This window comes from Polypterus senegalus, chromosome 11 (genome assembly GCF_016835505.1).
Source record: "Polypterus senegalus isolate Bchr_013 chromosome 11, ASM1683550v1, whole genome shotgun sequence".
In the NCBI taxonomy this organism is placed as follows: domain Eukaryota; kingdom Metazoa; phylum Chordata; class Cladistia; order Polypteriformes; family Polypteridae; genus Polypterus; species Polypterus senegalus.
Window position 1 is genome coordinate 80,760,726 of NC_053164.1, and position 20,991 is coordinate 80,781,716.

General features: G+C 39.8%; 1 protein-coding gene across 3 annotated transcripts in view; it reads right to left on the reverse strand.

The window, feature by feature from the left end:
• Nucleotides 1-20,991, reverse strand: part of peli3 (pellino E3 ubiquitin protein ligase family member 3) — a 96,120-nt gene that overhangs the window by 28,894 nt on the left and 46,235 nt on the right. For all 3 annotated transcript variants that reach the window (XM_039769157.1, XM_039769156.1, XM_039769155.1), the window contains exons 2-5: nt 8,132-8,360; nt 5,153-5,282; nt 4,556-4,657; nt 1,897-2,094 (exon numbers count right to left, since the gene is read on the reverse strand). In XM_039769157.1, the coding sequence (XP_039625091.1) occupies nt 1,897-2,094; nt 4,556-4,657; nt 5,153-5,282; nt 8,132-8,310 (609 nt within the window). In that variant the 5' untranslated portion in view covers nt 8,311-8,360. The remainder of the gene's footprint in view (nt 1-1,896; nt 2,095-4,555; nt 4,658-5,152; nt 5,283-8,131; nt 8,361-20,991) is intronic.

The window sequence follows — 20,991 nt, forward strand, 5'->3', positions numbered from 1 at the left end:
TAGAGGGGCACCACCTTCACATGTTTTGCTTAAACAAGCATTTGTCACATTCTTGTACTTGTGTTACACTATTTATTGTTGAATTTTTTGGGCTATTATTATACCCATCCCTAACATAATACTGCCAAACTCGCATCATTCAATCAAGGTACACAGGGTCGCAGAGCCATTACGAGCATCACCAGGCACAAAGCAGGAAACAGCCCAGGATGGGGAGCCATCCCATTGCAAGGCCCACTGACAAACATACTAGCATTCACGCTATCACACATATGGCCATGTAACCCAACCTACATGTCCCTGGGATGTGGCAGTAAAATCCATGAAGAAGACATAGGGGCACATGGGTAGAATATACAAATTTTACACACATATCCATGCATCCATTATCCAACCCATATATACCAACACATAGTCACGGGGGTCTGCTGGTGCCTCCAGACAGAATTCCATCTCAGGATAATGGATCTGAAAAGCGTTAACTATTTTGCAAAGGTGTTTTCACCATTTAAAACAGATCTTGAAATATCATTGAAAACCTATGCAGTTATCACTACAATTTTCCGCTACAATTGCCCAGACCATAGAACATCTGTTACATAGTTGTAGTTACATACCCTGATGTTTTTATTACATTTTGAAAGTACAGATACAATGTAACTATGTAAGTACACTTGTTTTGCGATCAGTGATAAATTGTTACATTGTAATTATATTAACTGTGGAATAACAACGACAACTAAGTAATTAACTATAATGTTACTTTGTATTACACAGTAAGTACGGAGTAATAACTCATAGTTACACTGTACTTATACAGGTAATTACATAGTAGTTACAGTGTAATTATGGACAATGTAAAGTGTTACCCAGTTTACTTTCAACTCTTTATGACAAAACCAAAATGCTATGACTTGGTCACTGGAGGTATCACAAGAAGCAGCTGACAATCACGGGCACGCGCCACGACTGTCCACAACTCTCTGTACTTTTCTAAATACTATGTAATTGAAGGCTGTGACTTAAGATCATTACAAAAGTCGTGAAGTGTGATGGTGACTTAAACTGAGTGAGGTTTACCAGGCCTGTCCCATTCCAAGCAAAAGACAATCTCACCCAATGGCATTCCTGAAGAGGTTCATTCCAGGATGTTCTGGTCTGCAATTTAGTGACGGGCCCACAGGAGGGACTCAGAGGCACCCTAACTAAATGTAGAAAGCAGGCCATTTTGTTAAGGATTATCAGCAGCTCTACTCTGAAAACTGTCTTGAATGTTGAACTTTTTGCTGTCAAGTGTGTTAAGCTTTATTAAATAAAAAGATGTAAAATGTGTTTTAAATGAACAAAATAAAAAAAGATGACAATAAATCAATATTTGAGTATGTAATTGTTACAGTAGTTATGTTAAATGATTTGTTAATTTTTTTTCCATACTTCGGGAAAATTGTTAAAGACAGCCAAATTTGAGATCACGGATGGCTCACAGTTTACTGAAAGATGAATTAAAATTTTTCACAATAGCACATGAATTAACTTAATGGGACAACAGGAATTGGACAAAGGATATATAATAACTAAGATTCACTTATTTCAGGCCTTTTTTTCACAATTCCTTCAGTGTTTGTGAGGCAGCAGCCTTGACAACTGTCAAGTCGGTAAGATTCTAAACATTTTTTAATGCAGCTAAAAACACATGAATGAGATCACTTAGCCTTTCACTCACCCATCACTCTAGATTTCAAAAATTAAGCATTTAGGTGTTTTCTATTAAATTATCATGTAAAATAAATTGGCAATCAGCTTTGGTGGGTATTGGGAGACATTAAAATACTGTTCTCAGGACAACACCCCAAAGCATATTGGTGATCACAGACTTGACTCTTTGTGGCAACTCACCCCAAGGAAGATGTTTTTCGACGAGTCAAACCCAGCAGCGTAGATCCTTGTAGTGTAGGGTGGGTTGCGTTCACAGATGATGCGGCAGGCATATCGTGAAATGGTACTCTGGGCTGACTGGCCCTCATTAGCACCCTGGCTATTCGGGGATGTGTCTGTCACCACAAAGTCAATCATACTTTCTGTAGAACGCCCTATCTGTGAAGAAGAAGAACACAATAGGATAGTATCAGTCCTTGAAGTCCACTGGACAAGGTTTTCATTTTGTTTTTTATTTTGGAAGTTTATCAGGCAAAGTCTATACCGGGGTCCTCAATCACAGTCCTGGAGGGGCGCAGTGGCTGCAGGTTTTTGTTTTAACCCGGTTACTTAACTAGAAAGCAATTCTTGTCAATAATTTAATTTCATGGCTTGTTAGTGTTTTAACTCTGCTATGTCAGGTCATTCTCATATCCTAGATTTTCTTCCCCTTTCAAAGGATATCATCCAAACGGTCTGAAGGCTAAAATGGAGGAGTAATTCTCAGTCCTTCACTTTTTTCTCTTCATTTTCTTTCCAAGTATTTAATTAAACCCAAATGTGCATGATAAATACACACAGGTATCAATGGTAACAAGTTAAATGGAGAAATGCTGGTCTCTCTTGTCATTTGCATGTTATTGCTAATTAGGAGCAATTAAAAACCAAGAATACAGAGGATTAAGACTAAAATAAGCAATAAGGGTTGAAAATCTTAACGAGCGAGACAACTAAAGTGAAGCAGAAGTGTTACTTGAGCAATAAGTGCTTCTTATTAAGCAATTGGGTTGGAGCAAAAACCTGCAGCCACTGCGGCCCTCCAGGACCATGATTGAGGACCCCTGGTCTATACTCAAGAAGACACACTCACAATGGATCAATTTAGGGCCTTCTGAGGGTCTCTGGGATATGGTAGCTAACCATCATCCAGACAGACATTGATAGGGAGCAGAATTCAAACCTTGGACTCTGGAGGGATGCTGGCCAATGATGATGAGAATAATAATTTGGTAGTAACTTCGGAAAAAATGTTACCCAAATAAATGTACTGCATGCACAGCAAATGAGTAGACAAAAGAGCCGACCACTTCCCAAATCTTTACAAATCTTGCACTACTGTTTTTGACACTTTGGCATTAATCCAGTCAGCTAGCTGGAGAATTTCATCTCCACACTTGACTAGCCTCCCTGAAGAGCAGTAACTGATGATATTAAACTGACCTTGCAACCTGTATCATCATGTAAGAAAGGCATTGATGTGTTCTGAGGGTTCATCAGTAACTTTAAGGGAGTTTAAGCTGATGAATACGGATACTGTATATCTCAGGGGATGCCAACAGCTTCTCATTTCCCATCACCCTCTCCAGAATCAATAAACCAGTTCTTTAATTGCGCCCCTGGTGAATATCCTTTTCAGTGACTCTTGGTGCCTCTACTACCCTCGCGACTTTTAAATGGTTGGGTGCTGTAGGGGACCTTCTGAAGTACTTTTATTGGTGGAACCACTGGATTGGATTATTATTAAGTTAACAATACTCATCTTTTAAAACATAAGTATGTTAAGGTTACTTGTATTTTATAAAGAAATACATTTCCTTAGTCTTCCTTTTCTTGAGTAGGGTGTCAGGGAGTTGAAGCCTTTGCAAGTGGCATTGGGCAAAAAGAATGAACCATGGAGGCTGCCTGAAACATCCAGCCCTTTAAGGGCCATGATGAAGGAACAGCATGGAGTGCTATAGGGATTTCTCTGTTGGTGTCCTTGTAGTAGGAACACTCTTTAACAGACAAATGAGAAACACCAAGTAAGCAAGAATATTAAATCCTTAGATGTGTGTAGGTGAGTGTGACACTGGGGGCAAACACCATGTTGCAAGGTGTGGGTAAGAAGCAGGACACATCAGCCACTTGTTGTGTAGCATTTGTGTGTTTCAGCCATATACTATAAGGGTGTCCATTACAGCATTGCTGCCTGCCTTGTACCAGGTGGGCTGCAGCTGCATGTAAAGAGTAAATTCATAAAATGGCTACCTGGACATTTTGGTTGACTTGCTGAGATGAACAGACATGCCTCTCATATTAATTTCTTATGCTCCGCTATCAGCCAGACTAAAACATTTTGATCACTACCTGCCCCTTCCCACACTAAAATGGTTTCGGTCTATTATAGCTTAAATAGACAATCACATCCTTTGTCTTTGAAAACTACAGATACATTCAGTTATTTACAGTATACCAAGATAAAACTATTGAACTAATCGGTCCGTGCCAATTATTCTAGCCAGCACACCTCAAACTGTTATGATGATGATGATGATGATGGGATTTTAACAATCTGACTACCAATACAATCATCACTGTTCAGTAGGAATTTCCAGCAGGTGGCATTCTCTTACCATTTGTCTGCAGGCATTTTGTGTCAAGACCATTGACAGTAGGTCTCATCGTTTTTTTAAATGGTGTTAGCACACTTGGCACAGAAGAATAACAGTAAAAGAATTGCCATTAAGTCTGCTTGTCCATAAAGATAGTGACCCAAACCCAGTGAATGTATCTTATCTCATAAGAGGTAAATCCTAAAGCTGTGTCCGGCTCAAGTACAGGGTAGCCCTATCTAGTTCAGTTTGCCCAGCTTCCCTTTTACCTGGAACATGTCCGTGTTGGTGTCATGTGTGTACTCCACGATCACTGAATGGCTCCTTGATAATGTATACGAAATGCTGTGCTGACTCTTGTTGCTGAGCGCCTGCAGGTAAAAAAATGGCAATAAATACAACCAAATGAGAATGGCAGTCATGAACAATGGAAATACAAACAGGCTTTCTGGTCATTAGGACTTGGGTAAGACACTGAAAGATTGCTTACTGGAAATGTTTTTCCAAACAGAAGGGAACACTCAGCAACAGCTGGCAACCTTTCATGGGCCCAGTAATGAGACAGTCATTTTCTTTTGTGTGTTTTCCCATAAGAATTCAAATGCAGCGACACCCCGGGGGATGGGGGGGATCACCTTTAATTCCTGTTGGGAAATACAAGGGATGCTTCTTCCTGGAAGAGCTTTAGCTGGCTGTGGTTTAAGATATGGTTGAGGTACAGGAAGCATCAGTCAGCCATGTAAAGGTACCAGGTGATCAGTGCTTGACCATTTAGGACTCAGAAGCATGCTTTAAAGGTTAAGGTTCTTGCTTTGATCAATATTCTCAAATCATATCTACCAATTCCAGCTATCTCCTTGACCTACCTTAGATACAAGTGGGGTCGATATATTGTGAATAACGTCTGGCTTCACGCCATTTGCCTTGGGCCTCTTGTAAAGCGCTAGTCTACTCCGGCGTCTTCCTTTATCTCCATTAGCTAGAGAACCGTTGTACCTACAACCAAAGAACATAAGTCTTATGATGAAGTCGATTCAGACCACTGCCGCCGCAGCTGAGCTGCCATCAGTAAATGGTTTGGCAAGCTCTCCTTTTACCTTACTTCACTTTCCAGCGTGCAATCTTTGTGCTAAGTGGAATTTGAAGCAGCATTTTAACTGATGGAACCATGGGCACATCAGCAAAGAAGGATATATGACTGACTTCGAAATTATAAAGGAGTGACAAAGTGCCACACCTCAAAGACAATGCCTACAGCTTTTATGTACAAACTGGACAGATGGGGTGAAACAATCAGGGAAGATTTTATTAGAGGGTGAAACAGATGAGCTAACGCCTTAATAAGTGGAATAGGGAAAGGAAGGGTTGCTACATATTAGGGGGATTTTACACAAAAAACAGGCAAATTCGGTAAATAAAATTTGCATTAAATCTTTACAGTAAGGTCTCAATGTTGTTTTTTCTATGCGTATTAAGTCCAGGGAATTTCTTTGCGTGTTGGGAACCTGGAACCTTTGGGTTACAAAGAAGCTTCTCCATGAGCAAACTTTCACCCAGTTCCCCAACTGCTACTTGTGCCAGAAGCACATGACTGGCATGGATGTCATTGCTATAAATATGGCCATGCTCACAGAAAAATAACCATAGAAAACAGTGACCTGATGACATAGGTCTAAATAATGATGAAATTGTCAAGTTTTACTGTATTCCGCTTTTTTCTTTTTTTTTTAACACCACATATTGTCTTTCAAGTCTTCTTGTCAATACTGTAATTACAGAAGACCAGAAAGACATTTTAATTCCTTCAAAAACTTTTGTTTTTTCTTATTTCCCGCATCATGATATTTTCACTTGTCATTCAGATCTTTAAGAAGCAATGTAAGTTCTAAAACCTGTCAGCCAAAGAAGACTTGATGGGATGTAAATGGGTGGACGTTAATTATTGGACATTTTTTTTCTGATTCAGTTCCCTGTTAAAAACTAGCTTCAAATGTTTAAATTAATATAATATCTTCTACTGTTATGACTGCAAAACAATATGAATCCTGAAGGCTCAATTTTGGAAGCTGTTAGCTCAAATGTACTGCTTGTTTTGTTAGTTTTTTGACAGATGTGTTCCAGTTACCTGCAGTGTGCTGTCGCCCTGCCCAGGGTTTGTTTCCTGCCTTGCGCCCTGTGTTGCCTGGGACTGGCTCCAGCAGACCCCCATGACCCTGTAGTTTGGACATAGCGGGTTGGATAATGGATGGATGGTGTTCCAGTTACTTGTTTTAGATGTACTCTGCTGTTTTTTGTAATAATTGTTAATACTGCAGTGGGTTTCTTTAATGAGATAGACAGTGCTATATTAGTGATATTTTCACTGTCAGGACATACTGATTTGAATAGCTTTAAGTCAGATTTTTATTCAATATTGTTAGGGTTTCAAGTTTTTTTTTAGAATTCATTTTATTTAAGATCTGTGCAGATAAGTTTAGTTTTTCACTTGAAGTATTTTATTGTTATTCAGTTATTCTGGTGGCATCACCATGTTGCCATTCTGTTTAATTGTGAGCATTCATGTGTTATTTTGCATAGGTGCCAGCATATTGTTTATAGCAGCAACTAACTATAGGGTACTGATCATCACGTCACCATTATAAAACAGGAGCAGAACACAATGTCAGAGGTTTTCAACAAAAGGGGAAGATTCAACTAATAAAAGCAAACAAACCAATTGCAAAAAAATGAAATCGGGGTTTGATTTTAGATTTGTTCCGGTTTCTGATTTTGGCATTCATGTTTATGTTAGTTGATTCTTTGTGTTTCAGTCCAGGCTACAACTGACCATTTTTTTTGTCATGCCCCGTAAACTTGTTTGCATCTCTGCCATTTACAATCCCTTTCTTAAGAAACATAACAAGTTATGACTTCTGAATGATTTTAATCTTCCATGTGTAATGATGGCAACAAGCGGGGTAAAGCCATGTATGAATATTAAAAACTGCTCTGGATTTTACTCAGGTGGTGGAGGAAAAACTAAGAGTGAAACAGAAACAGAGTTTGGTTATTAGTTAACACCAACATTAACTAACATCATTTTAGTTGTACGTCTTAACTGCAGATAAAAATTGAGAATTTACTGCTTTCTGCGATTGCAGCCATTCCCAGTAATAGATACTAAGAGGACAGCCTTGCAGAAAGCCTCATTTCTCACCACTAGCTTGACCATAACTGGCTTACATATCCTTTTGTTTCTACGTAAGTGCAGAATATAATGTGGAGACAATAATGTTAACTTGGCACATAATAGATAAACCATTTTTTTAAACAGTGCACATTTATCTGCATACAGTGAGCAGTGCTTATTATAAACATCCATCCTCTCCTGTTATCTCCTAAACTAACCATAGATACAATATGTAACCCATCCAACTTTTTGTTGAGCTGTACTGCACCCTGAGTGTGAATGGAAGGACAGAGCAATTAAAATATAAAAGAGGATAAGGGGGTTGAATATAGAGAACAATAAATCATTCTTGCCCCTATCTTGTAGAGTATGGGTCAAATCTTTAATGCAAAAGGACCTCAGTTGTCCTAGCAAATCCATCTGCCTCTTTCTCTGAGTCCTGTGGGTTGTGGTGTTTTCTGCTAGAAGGCAAATTCATATTCAGACATACATTGCAAACAGCGAAAATAGTCAAGAGTGAATAGGTAGTGTGTGTGTAATGGATTCATTCATTCATTAAACCATCATCCCACTGCATCATATCATGGATCAGTTCAACATAGATCATTCAGATAGCTAATGTAATTCAGAAAGCTGTCACTGAACTGCAAAGAGATGCAAACTGCTCAAGTCTTACCCCAGTACAATGAGCTCCCCATATTTGACTGGATCCTTGTCATTGATGATGAGGTTGTCGTGGTGCTGGGAGGCGGGCACTAGAGGTGACGAGGAAGAAGAGGTCGTCTTTTTGCAAGACTGACGCAGATCCAGGGAAGAAGGGGGACATAGTGCCTCGGAGCTTCCCTCGAGAACCATCCCGCCCAGGGCCCAATCAGGGCAGGGCACCACAAGGACAGCCTATTGCTCTGCAAACAGAGAGAGAAGAGAGACACGGTTAACCTTATGTGCATTGTATGACTTGCAATTACCCCGTTAATTGCTGGAAAAAATATCCATCCATCAATCCATTTTCAGACCGCGCTTTAACCATTGTGGAATGGCAGTGCACCAGAGACTCCATTAGCAGCATGATGCACAATCCGGTATCAGACACCAGTCCACAACAAAGCATGTTAGAGTCACAAAAAAACTGCATGTCTTTGAGATGTGAAAGGAAGACACCAGACTAGGTTCATGTACGTGTGACATAGCACTGCATCAGCGAGCATCAGTACTACAGAAGGGAGCTTTATAAAATGACTGCCTTGCTAACTCTTGAAGAAGCATGGTGATCCAGTGAGTCACGGCTTCAGGAACCCTAGGTCCAATTGCCAGCTTGCACATTTCCCTCCAGTTTCCACACTCATCACAAAGATTGGCGAGTTAGGGTTAATTGAGGTGAGCTTGCAGTATGAAGGACTGGTGATTTGTTATAGCGAAGCAGGAAATGGACAGATGAATTTATGGTTTACATTGATGAATATTCAAGGTTATAGTGCAGTCATGTCCAAACCTATTCCCTGTGGATACTGGTTTTTGTTCCAACCAGTTTCACAATCACAGCCTCATTTTACCTAGAATTGATCTCATTGTTTAATTTGCTGGTGTTTATAACAGAGCAGCAGTTGGAGATTTACATTCGTAAGACATTTAGAAATATTCATATTTTTGGCACCATTTAAAATTCATAACTCACTTTCTTCATATTCCAAGTAATTCACCTTTTTTTACTGGTGTTTGCTCCTTTAGTGGTATTATAATCAATGACAATTACCAACCAATGAGTGGAGCAGCTTCAATGACAAATGGCACAGAATGATGACCTGTTCCCTGTCAGAGCCACTATAGGTAAGGGGCTTAACTGACCAGAACACCTGGAAAAGGTGAGGGCAAATGATAGTAGTGGCGAAGACAAAATTCTTAAAAATCAAGATAAAAATGGTAAATTATCTTCATGTAACACAAATTGTTGCTACATTCTAATAAAATTATTTAGCTAACCCAGGTTTGACATTTCTGGTATCAAGCCTTTCAACATTCTGTGTCGTTTGCTACTCTGTCTACTCCAGTCACAGAATTAATTGGACAGTAATAAAAAAAAGAGTTGAGACCTTAAAACCTTTAGAAAGTATGAACATTTCTAAATGTCTTACAAATGTAAACGTCCAACATATACACACCATGCATTGAACAGGGCTAATTTATTGTTATTTATTATTTGGCTGTTGTCTTTTGTATTTCCGGTTGGAGCACAAGCAGGTGACGTGACTTGCTCACGATCACCCAGCATCACTAGCGGGATTTAAACCCCAAATTTTAACCACTGCACCATATTGCCTACCATATACAGCTTGTGCAATTGTTAAGCAACCATCCTTTAGGGAACAACATGTCTTGCAGAGTGTGGCTGTGCTGGGATTTGAACCCAGTACTCTGAAAATGTAAGTGCTAAACATGCTGCCACTGAACTGTAAAATTCATTTGAGTTGCTTTGTAAGTACTCTTGGGAAATGCTTTTGTATAAGGTGATAGTGGGAGATTTTAGTTGTGAGGCTTTCCTGAGCCATTGCTCATGCATTCTGTACTGCAGTGTTGTTAAAGGTGTTATACAAATGAAAACTAGGCTGTTTGTTTGGTTTTGCTGTGTGTTTAAATTAGATTGTGTTTTTGTGTGTGCATTATGTAATTTGCAAAGATTGTAATTGTATTTACCCTTAAATCTGTTATACTGCTGTAAGCCTGTGCTCAGTGAAGACTGCTTTACAAAAAATAAATTGAATCAACAGGAACTAGAAGAATAAGCACCCTGCTCTGGCTCACAAAGCACCAAGTCATCCCTTCTGTCTGCAAAAGCTGCCATGACTGATTTACTTATTCCCACAATGCTTTGTTTTGCTGAAATGACCAAAATGGAGTAGAAGTGCATTACACGCCCAGGTGAGGTTTAAAGTTGTCTGTTTTTTGTATCAGTTTCACTCCATTCAATGTTGTGGGGTGCCTGTGCCTATCCAGCTCGTTTAGGTGCAGGAAACAATCTTTGTTGGAATTATCAGTTTGCCAATGGGCAATCATAATCATACCCTGGCATGTAAAACTGGCAATTGAGTAAAGAATAAAAGGCACCCAAAAGGAAGGAATAATGAAGTGGATCATGTTACGCAAGATCCCTGAGGGACGGGGGATTAAGCAGTAGCTGCATCTGAGAAACAGAACGCGGTGTCTCTAATCGCCTCTCTATCTGTCTCTCGCTCTGCTAATGACTCGCACAGATGCTCTGCTGGATAAGCCACCCGGAATCTGTACAGCGCTGGTTCTCTCCCACTGTGGATGAGCACTGCACATTAAAATTTGCAGAGAGAGGGTCAGTTTACTTTCTTCGCTCACAGGAAATTTAAAAACCAAAAAGAATGCCCCTCTCATATGGAGGGTCCCAAAACAGCAGCAGCCCATCTAAAGTTGTCCTATCAGAGCCACACTACAGCATGACACAAGCTACAAGCGCTCACGCTCTGGTTATGGCTCTGGTGCAAGAGGCAGGTGACACAGAAGCTCCTCTCTTTTCAGAGTTAACCTCATTACTGACAGAGAAGCAGCTGTGATAGTCGGCAGGATCCTGCCTGAATGTAATGAGCAGAGCTGGAAACAGCCAGTTTTATTTTTCCTAGTACACTCATTACCCACGAGGAGGGGGGTGGGGGTGCCGGGTCAGTCTGTAGGTGTGAGTGGGCTGATAAGCCCTTGTGTTGAGACAAGTGGTGTACTTTGCTCACCAAGTTCATTGTGAGCCAGCTATTAATAGCTTGTTGCTGGCTGGACAATTTTTCCTCATCTTTTTTTTTTTTTTTATTTGGCAGAAAATAAAACTCACCAGCTAGAGTGGGAGAGAATTGGGGAAGCAGCCAATTTTCAAGCACTTATTAAAAATATCTGAGCCCTGGATATTTTCTTCCGCACTGATAACATATAACAGTGCATAGATGAGTGTAGAAATGGAGGACTCCAGATGGTGCTAATCCTCACCCGCAAGGTCAAGGTAAACATCAGCAAGGCACATGCCATAAAAGGGACTGCACCAGGAACAACCTTTTCTGAGCTTTAATAAACTGTTTTATATAGTGCCGTGCACCAAGTGTATTACTAAGAAATGTCAATGAATTAATTATAAACAGACTGGATGGACTAGATTTGCCTGTCTAGACAAAAGGGAGGTGACCATGTTTCAATAGCCAAAGGCCAGTATTCATCCATGGGGGGTCTGGTGCCAGTGTGGAAAGAAACACATGGAGTCTGTGAATAATAAAAGTGCTGCCAGCTGCTCAGGTCAAACCGAGGTTATTAAAAAAAAAAAAAAAAGACGCAAGCCCAAGTAACATGCAGTTCTGTTTTGTAATCTGATAAAACTAGTGGACGTTTCCTGAGGGCCAAATTGAATGGAGGTAGGTAAGGGTTAATGAACGATGTCTTTCACTTTATTCTGTTATTTTAGGTCACACTGCTTGGAGATACAGCCAGAAAAATACACTTGTGCAGTTCTGAGGCCCATCGTCTCCAAATGCTGCAGTGTGACTCTGAATCATTCCCATCTGTCAACCATCAGCCATAAATCCCTGTAAATAAGTCCTCACACATAGTCCTCCTTAGCTATTTGCTGAATCAAAGACTTCAAAACTGTTCTATTTATTTTCTAGATCTGCTTTTGTTCACACTGAATCAAAGCCTCTTTCACCAGTGTCGTGCCCTGCAGTTCATGAAGACCTCATGAGTCAGACAGTGCAGTGCCCCACAGTCCATGAGACCCCATGAGTCAACATGTAGGTCCAGCTTGGATTCTCCCAATTGACTCAGAAATCTGTATCTGAACACAACACATTCATCTCATCCATTATCAGACATTCATAATTCATTCACGGATGCAGGGGTGGGTAGGAACCAATTTGGAATAGGGTGCCAGGTTTGTCAGTATTAATAAAGAATGGGGTACTGACCTGTAAAGGCACATCTTAAGAAACACTACCAGCAGGTCACCTTTACCTGTTCTTTCCCACCCACTTCCAATGGCAAAATGATTCCGTCCATTGCTGTTTCTCTCTAAACGCTTAGCACAAGATGGAAGGCACTGTGTATTACTTGCAGACAATCAACCAACATCTTCAAGCCCACTCAGTGCCAAGCACAACCTCAACAGGCTACATCAACCAATGCAAACCTCAACATTCACATTTGAATAATGGCTATTAACACCAAGATCTGCCACCAGGGCAGGTCCTCTACTATTATCCCCCAAGTGTTTGTGCCTAAAGCAGCAACCAGCCTCCTTGTCTTTGTGTAACCAGTAATGGCACCTATAAAATGGACTTTTGACGGTGTAGAACTAAATATTTGTAAGTAGTTTGTTAATTTACCACATATTGTATATCGTAGTGATGAATAGATAACAGAGTTGTTAGTGCTAAAGCCTCACTGCTCTGCAGGACTGCATTTTGGTTTTACTACAGTAACTGTACTTTGCATTCTTCCTCATGTCTTTGTGGGTTTTTCTACAGATTCTATGGCTTTACTCCACATCTAAAGAGGTGCATGTTTGGTTAATTGCTGCATTTCCCAGTTTGGTTCTGCCCTTACATCCAGTGCTTCCCACAAATTAAAATGGATTAAGTGGGAAATAAATATTAGATATTGTTTTTATATTAGTTAATATAAATTGTTTTCTTCTGTGCTTGGTGAATAGTGCAACACTAATTGACTCTGCTGTTCCCCAACCTTTTTTTAAAGTAATTCTGTCCAATCGTTATGTGCTGCTGGGTTTTCCCATATGCACTTAGTGATGGTTATGTGAATCATTAAATACAAGAGTGCTTGATGTCCCATATGCTGAATAAATGCAGCCCACACTAAACAGGGGCTTCTATATGCAGACTGATTTGTAGTGGATAGATTCTGCTCTGAAACCATTATCATGCACATGCTATGACAAGCATTTTTTTCCTACAGTATATAGTCATCTTAATTGCACTCAAAAAACCTGCAACTTTCTAAGCCATCAGCTAATGTGTCTATATATTGACTTAATACTTAAGTGACTGTGATCTGTCCTCTGTAATTAAGAGCTGAAAAGTGTACTTCATCCTCTTTCCGCTGCTCTAATATCATGCCAACCATCATTTTTCAAAAGTACCCTTGTCTTTGAGGCTCCTCACACTCTTTCAGCCCACCCTAGGCTGTGTACTGTACTGATAGCTGATACCAGTTTAGGTCACGTGTGAACTAAAAACAAAAACTTAATTTAGCTACTTCCCAGGTCAAGACCTATCATAGTACCAAGGAATCTACTGCATCAGCTTACAGTATATGTGAACAAAACCATAAAACTTCATAATGCATGAGTGAATCAGTTGATTGTGTTTACAAGTCGAGTTTCAAAAACCAAGTGCAGACCTAGTGCTGGTTGGTTTGTTTTTTCGAGAACAGCTATTTGAATAATGTCTGGCCTCTGGTCTGCCTCTGCAATTCAGTAGCTACTGACTTGTCTGAATCAAATTATGCAAATTCCTGGAGCAGTAAAAGATACAGTGGTTTACACCAATTTTATAATGTTCCTTATTACACAAGGCATACACAGAGATAGAGTCTCTGATTATAATCATCATCATAAGAGCTGTTTATGACGTTCTTCCAACCTCCGAAAATCTAAATCATTGGCTTGGTAAAGACCCTGCTCATCCACTGTGTGGAGCAACAGAAAACCTCAAGCACATCATCTCATCTTGCAATGTCAGCCTCACTCAAGGAAGATACACAGCCAGGTCCTTAGATGTTTGGCATCCATTATGTAGAAGCAGAGCCTGAAGAACAACAAAGTGCCCCTACAATTGGAATAACTGAAATCTCCTTTGTCCAACAAAGACAGTCACTTCCTCCAAGAGTGACACAACTGGTATCAAGCATACTGAAACCAGCTAATGACTTGAATATGACGATTGACCTTAATAAAGGGCTAAAATGTACACCAGATATAGCTACTACAAACCTCAGACCAGACTGTAGTCTAGTAATCTGAAGGCTATAGTAATCTCAGAGCTCACAGTGCCCAGTGAAGAAGCACTATGCAAGGTATATGAGCTGAAACATCTAAGATATGCTCAGCTGGCTACAAATGCTAAGCAGCATGGATGGAAGTGGTAGATTCTCCAAATATAGGTTGACTGCAGAGGGTTTGTGGCTACTTCCATGCTAAGACTGCTAAAGGGGTCGAACGTCTAAGGCCATTACTATCAACAAGCTATGAAGCAGGTTGTGGTGACAGGTAAGTGAAAGAGCCACTGAATATGGATGATAGCTGGGCAGGTGGGTAATCTATGGGTACCTATGGTTATTCAGATGTTAACGGTGGTGCACCTGGGACTTCATGGTACACAGTTTAGCACCCTGGAAATGTAGAGAGGTACAGTCAATAAACATTTAAGAGGGCAGTGTTCAACGGATTATCCCTATGTAAGCATTTGTCACCCTTTGATACCCACATCAAGATCCCCATGCTTGTAACCCATGTTACGATCTGCTCATTTCAGGGAATGAAACATATAGTCCTATGTGCTTGAAGATATCTTGGGCACTGTTACTTATGGACCTTTAATATATATACAGTATATATATATATATATATATATATATATATATATATATATAGATAGATAGATATAGATAGATATTTATAGGCATATATTATATATAACTTCTTAGATCCCTACCCTACAGACTGGGTTGAACAGGTAGAAAATTAGCTTTTATAGGTACAATGCCTATGACACCATGTGGGTACCAGTGCAGCAATGCATCTTACAACTCTGTTGGAGTTAAGGCCTTCATTCTTACAAGTTATGTTTGTTTCCTGGTGTTCCATTTGATATACCCACTGTTGGCATCTGTGTTTCATTCTGCCGCCTTTGCCAATGGTCAAGAAATTAAAATAAGCCAGTGCATTTACTGTACGAAAAATGAGGGTGCATTATGTCTTCCCATTTTTCCAGTGTCACACTACACAACTTCAGGTCAGAGAGCATGCCACATTAAGTAACTGCGATTGATGGATCTTGTTGCCTTGAGTATGTCAAATTACATAACAAGGAATCTTAATCAATAATGGATTATATGACTCAATCTCAACTTCTAAGTCGAAATTTCTTCACTGCCCAATTAAAGCCTGCTTTATACTAGATTAAAACACTCAATTCAAGATCTGCAGGCTCAGGTTTTTCCTTATTTTACAGTTTAACAACTATAGGTACTATAGAAGTTCAGACCATCAGGGTCAAAAACCATGCTGACACCCAATAGTACGTGTAACAAATTGCAGGCTTATTGCTACCTGTTTTCACCCTGACTGTACACTGCTGTACACTATTTCTTTTCTGAAGGTCACTCCATATTTTGGATATTGTATGATCTTCACTTTTCAGAAGTCATTTTTTATGATTGCTTCATATCCCTTTTGATTATTAATTTTTATGTATGTGTGTGAATACTGAAAATATGATCCAATGGGAAAAATAGGGTTAGGTTCCAACAGGAACCCAGTTTAGAGAGAGGCCCAGAGAGGGGAGACACTATTGGACGGATAAGCAGGCCCTAAGTTGTCATCTCTTAAGGCTTGGTAATGATCGTTCCACAGGTTCACCTATGGAAACCTTAAGACTTTTTCTTCCTCTATAGTCAAGTTTGATCATCTTCTAGGTGCTTTGCCAGAGGCTTCGAGTGACTATAGCAGGTCGATTGGAGGACCTCACTAAACCATCTAAGCAGTAGTAGCGAGGGGTGGTATGTACAAAGGGCAGGCACTTAATCAATGCAAGCTTATAACCCCTCCTTACTGGGAATTCCTCATTTGTAGGGAACAACTGCAAGCCCCGGTTCTCATCCCAAATGGGGTTTGATGGCTAATTCAAACTTCTAGGGGCCAGGTAGACGCTCATTGTTCCATTCAGTGTTGCCCATGTACAAACACGGATATCTAAGAGGCATCACAGACCTGTTATTGCTCAGTCTCACAGGTCACTAATGCACGATAGGTCCCTCACAAATTCTTTTTTCTGCTGTTCATGGCTGCAAATACAACCACTGATGTCTGTCCACAATCCATTCTGTAGCTTACAGCAAGACCTTATCTATGAACTGCAGCAGTTAGACCAGAGGTGTTGCAAAATGGGTTACGCTTTTATAATAGTGAACAAATGAATCCATAGGAACTGAATCCACATTATTTTTACCTTAAATTATGTATATTTGCTGTTTAAGATTATTGAAAGGTATTGTTTAGGGTCTGGGATCAGATTAATTCATTTTCCATTATTCCTAATGGAGAAAATTGATTTGGTCTTCGAACAATTCAGAGTTCAAACAGCCTCCTGAAACAAATTAAATTCAATATATGAGGCACCACTGTATTTAATTTATGCTGCTGAAAATTTTTGTCTGGTTGCACTTTTGTTTTGGTGACTTGGCCTTAATGCTGTTCTTTGGTTAACTCAAGTTTGGAGAATGAGCAAGTCTAATCTGTTGACATTATTTGGAGTTTAGAATGTCTGTTCCTAGTGGTGCTGATCTCTTGTAACAAACCCTTTCTTCTGCCTAGTGTTTAATTGATCCATAAATCAGTATCTCTGTCATTTACTTAATCTAAAATCCTATGACACCAGTATTTAAACAGTTCTTGGGACCAAGATTTGATGATGCCAAGATAGGTGGATTAGCAGATAATTTGGAATCCATCCATCCATCCATTATCCAACCCACTATATCCTAACTACAGGATCACGGGTGTCTGCTGGAGCCAATCCTAACCAACACAGGGCGCAAGGCAGGAAACAAACCCCGGGCAGGGCGCCAGACCACCGCAGATAGCATACAGGCTTGGGTAGATTTGTGGCAGATGAAATTTAATGTCACTAAATGTAAAGTATTACACATAGGAAGTAAAAATGTTAGGTTTGAATACACAATGGGCGGTCGGAAAATCGAGAGTTCACCTTATGAGAAGGATTTAGGAGTCATAGTGGACTCTAAGCTATCGACTTCCCGACAATGTTCAGAAGCCATTAAGAAGGCTAACAGAATGTTAGGTTATATAGCACGATGTGTGGAGTACAAGTCCAAGGAGGTTCTGCTCGACCTTTATAATGCACTGGTGAGGCCTCATCTTGAGTACTGTGTGCAGTTTTGGTCTCCAGGCTACAAAAAGGACATAGCAGCAGTAGAAAAGGTCCAGAGAAGAGTGACTAGGCTGATTCTAGGGCTAAAGGGGTTGAATTATGAGGAAAGATTAAAAGAGCTGAGCCTTTACAGTTTAAGCAAAAGAAGATTAAGAGGTGACATGATTGAAGTGTATAAATTATGAAGGGAATTAGTACAGTGGATTAAGACTGTCATTTTAAAATGAGTTCATCAAGAACATGGGGACACAGTTGGAAACTTGTTAAGGGAAAGTTTGCACAAACATTAGGAAGTTTTTCTTTACACAAAGAACAGATGCTTGGAATAAACTACCGAGTAGTGTGGTAGACAGTAAGACGTTAGGGACTTTCAAAACTCGATTTGATGTTTTTTTGGAAGAAATAAGTGGAGAGGACTGGCAAGCTTTGTTGGGCTGAATGGCCTGTTCTCGTCTAGAGTGTTCTAATGTTCTAAAGACTAGGGCTGTTTGATTTTATATTGGAAATTTATATTGACTAGTGCCCATCCACGGAAATCCAAATCTCTAGCTTAAGATTTCTTTGGATGATGTATTTTTATCTCAGGCGCTTTGTGGGGACAACTTGCATGTGGGGTGTGCTGCCTGAACAAAAATAAATGTGGAGACACTTGTATAGAAAGAAGATTGCTTTCTCAGCTGAAAGCTTTTACTTACTTTGTCGCTTGAGTGAATTCCAGTGTCTGCCATTTTACCCAACGTAACTTTGCTGGTCAGATATGTCTGTAATGCTATTTTACCCAACGTAACTTTGCTGGTCAGATGTGTCTGTAATTTTATAAGTGTATAGTATCTTTGCCCAGATCCAAGGCAAGGGGCAAAGGCCATCTACATAGTCATCAGACAGGTTTCCTTCTAAAGCTAGAAAAATGGCCAAATGCAAAACTTTATGGCTAAAACTAACGTAACAGGCTTTCACAGAGTCAAGAGCCCCTATTAATAGAACTGAAGTAATATTATGGATGTGGTGATCCTCATCATCAGATTTGATCCTTTATGCACAAGAATGACTCCCCATATCTAGTTCTGGACAACACTTTACAAATTCTTTCAAGGGAACGACTGCTTATTTGTTTGTTTGTTTTTAAAGTCTATTTGAAGGCATCCCGGATTTAGAAGAATCCATAAGAATGCCTGAAAGTGCACTCAAAGGGGGGTTGTTTAAGATAGATCTTGATGTTTTCACAACCATAATGGCTGACTTTAAAAACACTGAATTTTGTCTACTATGTTGACACACTGACAGAAATGGCTTCCTCAGTCAAAGTGCCCTGACATACTTCTTACAGGGAATCTGTGTGGCAAATGACAGTTGACCACAGACAGGGTAAATAGCTTCATGAGAACTTGAACAGATGGTCTAGGTCTCAACCTTCCGCCCTAATAAAATGTCAAACGATCAGGATGCTGTTCTGACATTTTTCTGCACAGATCAGGATGGACTGGAAATACTTCAGACCAAGCACTCTGCATAGAAGTCACTTAAAGAAAAAAAAATACGGTTTCGGTGTCTGAAACTTTGAAAATCCACTGCACATTGGTTATTTCAGAGAATAAAATTTTCCATAATGAAGTTTTCATAAAAAAAAAATCTGTGAAATGATAGACTGTGTAGGATTGCTGCACTCTCTCCTGGTTTATCAGTCACGTTCTGAGGTCATCAGGGTTGGTTGTTTGCCCCTCTCAAAGAGGGTATTTCAACAGAAATTTTATGGCCAGATGCCCGTTATGACGTCAGCCTCTTCCAGTTTCCTTTTAGAATACGTAAGAAGGACAGTGGCCTTATTCTAACCCCAGGTCACATGGGTGAGAATTTCTGCTGTGGTGCTATATAATATCTTTTATAATAATTTCTTATTAGATCACTGTCAAAGTGGAGGATGTTGCACAATTTAGACTTTTAATGCCAGCTTCAGATTGCCAAACAACCAGAATGTATGACAAAGTCTCTGACATCAATCCGGCATGTTAAAAAGATTGTGAGAGATATCAGGGTCATAGTCTTTCAGCCAACAAACACACAACTATACAGATAAAGAGTCACTCATAGTGAGCCAAACAACCTTAGGACTTAGGTGAGTATTAATTCTCACCATAGATGCTGTCATGCATAGTTGATTTTTGAGTAACAATTCCACTGAAACTAGTTTAGTCACATAGCTCATCTATATCCAAAATAAGGGTACCGCAAAGTAAAAAAGACCTTCTCCGAATCTTTAAGGTGCAGCTTGTCAGTTCTCAGCCAAACTATGGTTGCCCCATTTCCCATTTCACAGGCAACAGCAGCCACTCAATTTGTCCCATGGTGGCAATGCTAAAAGTTTTTCTGCAACCCCAAAATGTGAGAATAGAAGAATTCCCAGTTTTGAATTGAGTATCGGTTCTCCCATTAATATTTAAGATTGAATTTTTAGTAATTGTATACTTAGCCTTTGACACTCAACATAAAAAGCATTGGAGATCCAAGGGACAACCATATAATCTTTAGAATATAAAACAGAAAAGAAAGAGTTTAAACAACAGCAAAAAAAAAAAAAACAGAATTACTTGCTACATACTAACCTACACATCACCAAGGTGTTTTTAAAATAATGGATACTTTTTTGTACCCATCAAATGAAGTATCTTTCACCTCTTAATAATAAAAAAGCAAAGAAGAGTAGCCTGATAGTAAAAGGAAAATTCATCCGAAATTAACCATTGAACAGCAGATCTCTGTGTGGTTCCCACTGTCTATATAAAGTAGGATACATAATTAGTATATAAATTGTGGAATACTGGGGTGCACCTGCCGCCCCAACCCTGACATAGACAGTGAAAGACACAAGTGCAGCACACAACACACTTTTATTTGTACACTTGGAGCTCTCTTTCCTTGCTTCTCAAAGCACAACACAGCAGAATGCTCCTTTTGTAGGACACCAGGAAGCAAGCCAGGTGTCCAATGAGCTTCTTCCTGCAGCACTTCCATGGGCCCCAGCAGGGTTGAGCTTCTGTGCTCCAAACCTGTGCCAGATGGGCTGCCCTCTAGTGTTCCGGGGAAGGTAATGTCCTGAATAAACTCTCTCCCCCGGTCCTTCCACTATTGAGGCATCCCATCCGTGTAAGGGCCCCAGTCGTCCTATACAAAATGTAATTAATTAATTATTAATTGTAGTCCCAATGTCCTTAAACTGAAAAATGCTCCAGGGGTGCTTTACAATGGCTGACCCTGTGCTCTGAACTGCAAAGGTCATGCGAAAAGACAATTTGCAGTAATACAATAAGTACAGTTCACTAAATAGCAAAAAAATATATACCATTACACTAAAAGA